We start from the raw sequence: 7,911 nt of genomic DNA, 5'->3' as shown, positions 1-7,911 counted from the left end.
ACCGACCAAACTGTGCAGCTCTGCAACTGTATCCCTGCCCATCCTCACCCTTCTGCCCCCAACCCTCACCTCCTTGTACCCCCAATATGTTTTTCCCAATAAAAAAAGAAGCATAGATGTAGGCTGTACACATGGACTTCACATGATAGAATGCTTAAGAATCAGATCGATTACATCTGTGGAAAGAATCACTGGAGAAGTTCAATATCAGCTGTGAACACTAGGCTAGGTGCTGATTGTGGAACAGACCACAAACTACTCATATGCAAGTTCAAGCTGAAGCTAAGGAAAATGAAATCCATGGGAACTAAACCTTGACCTTCAGTGTATCCCACCTGAATGTTAAAACCATCTCAGGAACAGGTTTGAGGCCTTGAACATTGACCTGAGACTTCTTATATGTAGTCTGCTAGTTTGATTATGCAAAGGCATTTGACTGTGTGGATCATAACAAGTTGTGGCTGACATTAAGAAGAATGGGAATCCCAGAACACTTAATTGTGATCATGCAGAACCTCTGCCTGGACCAGGGGCTGTTGTGTGAACAAAGCACTGCATGGTTTAAAATTGAGAAAGGAGTTCATCAGGATTGTATTCTCTCTCCATACTTACTTGATCTATATACTGAGAAAATTATATGAGAAGCTGGACTCTATGAAAAAGAGTGTGCCATCAAGATTAGAGAGAGACTCATCTATAACCTTTGTTATACAGATGATACAATCTTGTTTGCTGAAAGTGAGGAGGACTTCAAGCACTTGTTGCAGAATATCAAGGAGTTTAGCCTTCAGTTGGATTGCATCTCAGTATCAAGAAAACAAAGATTCTTACCACTGGACCAATGGTCAGCATCATGATAGACGGAGAGGTGATTGAAATTGTCAACAGCTTCATCTTGCTTGGATGCATATTTAACACTCTTGATACCAGCTGTCACAAAATGAGGTGACACATTGCACTGTGAAAATCTGCAGTTAGGGATCTCTCTAAATTATTAAGGAGAAATGAGGCCAGTTTAAGGACCAAGGTGTGTCTGTTAGGTGTGTCTGTTTCAAGCCACAGTCTGATTACTTGCTAGGCATCCGAGAGCTGGACAGTGAATAAGGATGACAGAAGAAGAATTGCCCCCCCCCCAAGCTTTTGAGCTGGGCTGTGGTATTGGAGAAGAGCACTGAACATCCCATGGACAGGCTGGAGAACAAACAGATATATCTTAGGGAGGGAACAGCTGAAACTTCACCTCACATGAGAGTTGGGGTATATTGCTAGGAGAGGCTACTCCTTGGAGAAAAACATGATGTTGGGAAGGGTGGAGGGTCAGCAAAGGAAAGGAAGATCCTCACCCAGGTGGATTTAATAGTGACTACTACAGGGGCCTCTTGTGTGTCAGGAAGTATGAGGATGGCGCAGGATAGGACAGGATTAAGATCTTTTGTTCATTCAACAGACCTAACAACAACAACAACAATAATTAATTTATGGAGAACAAACAATAATAACAATAAAATTTCTATTTCTAGAGAATAAGTTTCAAAAACTTATTTTAGAAAAATATTTTAAACTAGAGGAGAAAATTTTTATAATCATTTATTATTTAAGGTTTTATTTTAGTTCTAGCATTAAGGTGGCTATTGCAAGATCTATCTTTTTATTAATTTACTTATATTTTATTGTTGTTATTGTTATGTTCCATCGAGTTGCCCGCGACTCATAGTGACCCTATGTACAACAGTCCTAAACCCTGCTCTATCACATGGCAAATGTATTGTCTCTGAGATACCTATCCCCGTTAACCCAGTGACTGACTCAATCCATCTCATCGAGGGTCTTCCTCTCCTGCGCTGTCCCTCCACCCTCCCAAGCATGATGTCCCTCTCCAAGGATGGGTCCCACCTTGCAACATGTCCAGAGTATGTCAGATGAAGCTTCAGAATCCTTGCCTCCAAGGAGCAGCCTGGCTTCACCCTCTCCAGGATGAACTTGTTTGTTCTCCTAGCAGTCCATGATATATTCAATACTCTTCTCCAGCACCACAGATCAAAGACATCAACTCTCTTCCTATCATCCCTAGTCATTGTATCTCTGATGCATAGCAAGTAATTGCAAAGACCATGGCCTGTATCAGGTGTACCTTAGTCTCCAGAGTGACACCATTGCTCTTCAGTACTCTGGAGAGGTCCCTAACAGCAGACTTTCCTATTGCAATACGTCTTTTAATTTCCTGGCTGCTGGTACCAAGAGTGTTGACCCGTACAGCTAAGAAAACTGATGCTGTCAACAATCTGAATCTCTTCACCATCTGTCTTGATGCTGCCAATCAGCCCTGTGGTGAGAATCTTTGTTTCTTTATGCTGAACTTCAATCCATATTGAAGGCTTCAGTCCTTGACCTTCTGCAGAAAGCGCTTCAGGTTCTCCTCAGTTTCAGCAAGCAGTCATCTGAATAACACAGGTTGTTGATGAGTCTACCTCCAATCCTGATGCCACACTTTTACTCATAGAGCCCAGCCTCCCAGATAATCTTTTCCACATATAGATTGAAAAGATATGGAGATAAGACACATGATGCATGCCCTTCCCAATTTTGAACCATGTAGTGTTTCCTTGCTCTGTTCTGATGACTGCTTCCTGGTCTAAGTATAGAACACAATCAAGTGTTCTGAGATTCCCATTTTTCTCAAAGTCAACCACAATTTGTTGTGAATGAAACACAGATAGACATTCCCTTGGTACTCTATGCTTTCAGCCAAGATCCATCTGATATTAACTATAATATCCCTAGTGCCATGGCCTCTTCTAAACCCAGCCTGCACTTCAGGTAGTTCTCTGTTGATGTGCTGTTCCAGTTGTTTTTGCATAATCTTCAGCAGAATCTTGCTTGCATGAGATATCGATGATTAGGGAACTTTTAAATGTTCTTTTAAATCTTTATTTAAAATCTGTGTTACTAATTTTGTTATTATGAGCTCAATTTTAAGTTTTTGTTTGTTTTTTTTTTAATTTTAAGTTTTTTTAACTGCTGTTTAACCCTGACAAAATCTAAACTTTCTGGAAAGTTGAATAAACAATATGATATAACTCAGATACTTAGATTCACTATGCATCACTTTCAAAACTCTGTAACATTAAAAAAAACAAAACCTTAAAGTGTTTGTTCTTTACCCTTTAGTTCAAACTATTAAAATTTATGCAACTTTTGTACACTATTGTTAGTTTTTCTTACAATTTTTTCCCTAGGTTGTTTGTTGTGATAGGCTTTATTTAGCAGTGAGCAACTGAGTATTCTAAGTCATTGTTAACTAGATTATGTTCTAGTATGAGATGTTCAGAGTTTTTGTTTGTATACCTGGTACATACAAGTGTGAAATATTTGAGAAGGATCTTTTTTTGATCATTGATTGTATTGCTGTTGTTATGTATTGCCAAGCCTGAACCAACTCCTAACTGATCCTCCAGGAGGTCTTCAGAAGCTGCAAATTGTATGGAGAAGACTGCCTATATTTCTCTCTCTGAGCAACTAGGGGAATCAAGCTGCATACCTTTGGATTGGCAGCACAACTCCCTGCATTGTTTAGTAGAGTGTAGTGTTGACAGCACAATGAAATACTATACTTTAATCCTCTTTTTCTGATTGTTGTTGATATTTACCATTGAGTCAGAACTGATCCATAGCTGACCCTCCAGCAGGTTTTCAGAGGCAGTAAATGACACAGGAGGAGATTGCCCATCCTTCTCCCATGAAGCAGCTGGTGGATTCGAACCGCATGTCTTTGGGTTGGCAGTGCAGTTCCTTACAACTAGGCCATTAGAGCTTCCTCTGATGTTTCTGATTAGCAGTAGATTATTTGTGTAATTTTTCTGATAACAGGAGGTATATGCCCAAAATGTTTCTAAACAGTGTGTTGGAGTTAATTGTATGTCTTATTTAAGTGTATAAGAAAGTTTAGATGGAATAATAAAATGGCTATTATTATTATTGTACAACTAAATAAGTCGCTATTATTATAGGGTCATAGCTTCTCTGGTTTGTGATATTCTTTACAATTCAGTAATAAAATTTTGTCAGATACTAAAAAATCCGTTTCAGGACCCTTTCATAAGTCACTGGGCCTATCTGTATAAAAGAAATTGAGTGAAATTGGTTCTACCATAAAGGGTTTTGTCATTCCTTTGATGATACTTAATGGATTAAATAAAGGCCCCTATCCTGCCCTATCCTTTTACTGTGGCTGAATAATGGACAAATGTACTAAGTAATTGCTTTAGTGCATTTGTGCTAACAACAGTTGTTGAGTTACTCAGGTCTTTGATTAGCATTCATGATATTTTTACCTATATTTTCCTAATATTTGGCTTAAATAAGATGACCTTCACTGGATAGTGTTGCGTTCTAAAGCTATATTTCTGTTATTCATTTATTGTGTTCCAAGCAAAGTAATGAAGGAAATGTTAAATATTAATTTGTATTTTAGCTCTCTACCTTGCTTAAAGTAAATAGAACAGAGATCCTTTCTCATGTGTACTACTATTAGTCAGATGTCCAACATTTTATCTCACTTTTCCTAATTATTAAGCTTATAAAAATTATGAAGAGGTTGTCTTTATGGACCATCAAGTTGGAATCAACTGATACAATTGCTTGGGGAGAAATTGTCCCATTTTTCTTACTGGCAAAGCAGCTGTTGAATTCAAACAATGTGCTTTTAATTTGGCAGCACAACTTCTTACCTCTAGAGCACCAGAGCTCCCCTAGAAGAAAGTTAGTGTTGTTAAAAAAGAAAGTTTAAATAATTCTAAAACTACCTCTTTGATTCCATGATTTCATGCCCTTCAAATTTTTAGAATTAACTCATTCTTTATGTTTCCTGTGAGTAGATGTAGTATCTACGCCTTGGACTGTAGAACCTGGAGGCAATCAGCTGAGAACCATGAACTACAATATAGTCCTTAATAATCCACTTACTGGAAAATGCACCTCTGCCACTGAGAAGCAGGTATGTCTACCCTGTCAGTGTTCCAAGGGAGCCATGCATGTGGGAAAAGGTTATTAAAGACGTAGCCATCCAATAGTCTGTGGTATAGTCTGCTGCTATTAATTTGAAACTTCATTCCATACGTTTTAAGCTTGACCTGGGGACCATTTTGTTGTTGTTTTTAATTACACATTTGATTCCACTTTAAGGCAAAATCTTTTTCAGCACAGTAGCAGAATGAACACAGTATATTATAGTCCCCAAGATATAATTCTTAACCTAATTTATAGCAGAAGAATAAGAAAGAAAAAGGGGGAAGGGAAATTAAGGATACAAAACTATGCAGAAGACTAGTAAATCTTCAAGTGATCAACAGCCTCTTCTGCAGGGAAATAAAGAAACTCAAGCTCACTGCCTTCAAGTCAGTTCTAACTCATAGCAACCTTCTGAGGCTGTAAATCTTAACAGGATGAGATTCCTTGTGAGGACCAACTAGTGCATTCAAATCACCAGAGACGCTTGACCTTTTGGTTAGAAGCACAGCACAGTAAGGGCTGAGCTACCAACACACCACTCCTCATCAGGAAATAGACATTCATACATTTCCAGTGTAGGGTACAAAACCCATTACAGTCCAAATAGAGAAGAATTTACATATGAATTTTCCCTTTGATCCAATAATAATAACACTTCTACACATTTAAATTAAAGATGATTGATAACAAGATGACAGGTCCATGATTTGTTCATGCAATGCTATTTAAAAAGTAAAAATCTAGACACAAGTAAATGTCCATCAAATTGTTTGTTGTTGTTATGTGCCATCGAGTCGTTTCCAACTCATAGCGACCCTATGCACAACAGCTCTAAACCCTGCTCTATCCTGCGCCAACCGCACCGCCTCTGACACACCCATCCCGATTACCCCAGTCACCGAATCAATCCATCTCATAGAAGGTCTTCCCCTCCTGCGCTGTCCCTCCACCCTCCCAAGCATGATGTCCCTCTCCAAGGACCCGTCCCTCCTGGCAACATGTCCAAAGTATGTCAGACGAAGCCCCAGAATCCTTGCCTCCAAGGAGTAGCTTGGTTTAATCCTCTCCAAGATGGATCTGTTTGTTTTCCTGGCAGTCCAGGGTACATTCAGTACCCTTCTCCAGCACCACAGCTCAAAAGCATCCACTCTCCTTCTGTCCTCCCTAGTCATTGTCCAACTCTCTGAGGCATAACAAGCGATTGCAAATACCATGACCTGTATCAGGCGCACCTTAGTCTCCAGAGAGACACTGTTGCTCCTGAGTACGTTTGAGAGGTCCCTAACGGCAGACTTTCCCATCGCGATACGCTTTTTGATTTCCTGACTGCTGGTACCAAGAGTGTTAACTCTGGAGCCGAGCAAAGTGAAGCTGTGAACAATCTCAATCTCTTCGTCATCCATCCTGATGCTGCCAATTGGTCCAGTGGTGAGAATCTTTGTCTTCTTGACGTTGAGCCTTAGTCCATACTGAAGGCTGCAGTCCTTGACCCTTCGCAGCAAGTGCATGAGGTCCTCCTCAGTTTCAGCAAGCAAGGTTGTGTCATCTGCATAACGGAGATTGTTGATAGATCTTCCACCAATCCTGATGCCACAATTCTCCTCATAGAGCCCAGCCTCTCGGATAATCTGCTCTGCATACATGTTGAAAAGGTATGGAGACAGGATGCATCCCTGGCGTACACCCTTCCCTATTTTGAACCATGCAGTGTTACCCTGCTCTGTTCTGACTACTGCCTCTTGGTCCAAGTATAGGTTTCGTATTAGCACAATTAAATGTTCTGGGATTCCCATTCTTCTCAGAGTCAGCCACAGTTTGTTATGGTACTTCTATATAATGAAATATTAGATAGCTATCAAAAAGAATGAGTTTGATTTATAAATATTAGTTTGTCTAAGATATATTATTAAGTAAAAAAAAATCAATAGTATAGAATTGTGAAAGAGTATGTTTAACAAATAATCTTTCATCTAAGGAGAGATTGTGTAGGACATCATGCTTGGGAGGGTGGAGGGCAGGTGCAGGAGGGGAAGGCCCTCTAGGAGGTGGATTGATTTGGTGACTGGGGTAATCAGGATGGATGTGTCGGATACAGTGAAATTGGCACAAGACAGAGCAGGGTTTAGGGCTATTGTACATGGGGTTGCTATGAGGTGCAAGTGACTCGACGGCACATTATACACACACACACACACACACACACACACACACTGAAAAGAGACCAAAATATTAAAAATTAGTGGAAGGGACAAGGCTAGATGCTATCCTTCTGTGTATATATGTTGCTTATAAATTTTACTTTGAGACCATAGGAATGTTTTAAATAATGAGAAATAATTTTTTAAAAGACTAGTTCTTAGAAATGGAAGCAAAATAGAGAAAATGAAAATAACTGCATTGGGCATAGGCACATGATTTAAAAAAAGAGAAATTTTTTTCAGTTATTTCTTTTTTTTTGTTTTGGTTTAAAAAAATTTATTAATTTAAATGAAAATTTACAGAGACTTTGGATTTCCATTCATTCACTGTTGCACCTTTCTCCCCTCTCAACCCTCTCCCCTGGTACACTACCCTCTTGGAAAAGTAAAAGAAAAATTCTTTCATTGTTTTATAGTCCCTCCCCCAGGTCCACTCCACTATGGAACCTTTGCTCTGTATTCCTGTCATGACAAAAATACCTAATCACATATCCCTTTTAAACAGTTTTCTCCTTTAACTGTTTCAATGCAGTATACATTTTTTTTTTGAGTTGGCATTAACTCATAAATCACCCTGTAGTGGGTTTTTCTTTCTTTATTTATTTTTTACAGAGGTTTTGGATTTCCATTCATTCATTGCCACAATTTTCTCCCTGCCCACCCCTCCCCACCAGCTCGCTTCCCCCTCCGAAGAGAGAAAAAAAAA

The 7,911-nt window shown here is 39.3% G+C and overlaps 1 protein-coding gene across 1 annotated transcript in view; it reads left to right on the top strand.

Moving 5' to 3' along the window:
* Positions 1–7,911, top strand: part of GRAMD1C (GRAM domain containing 1C) — a 56,730-nt gene that overhangs the window by 14,428 nt on the left and 34,391 nt on the right. Inside the window, exon 3 of the mRNA XM_006884276.1 lies at positions 4,875–4,993. Coding sequence (XP_006884338.1) covers positions 4,875–4,993 — 119 coding nt within the window. The remainder of the gene's footprint in view (positions 1–4,874; positions 4,994–7,911) is intronic.

This window comes from Elephantulus edwardii, unplaced genomic scaffold (assembly GCF_000299155.1).
Source record: "Elephantulus edwardii isolate Elephantulus edwardi_28Jun2011 unplaced genomic scaffold, EleEdw1.0 scaffold00032, whole genome shotgun sequence".
NCBI lineage: Eukaryota > Metazoa > Chordata > Mammalia > Macroscelidea > Macroscelididae > Elephantulus > Elephantulus edwardii.
This window is presented reverse-complemented; position numbering and strand designations above follow the sequence as displayed.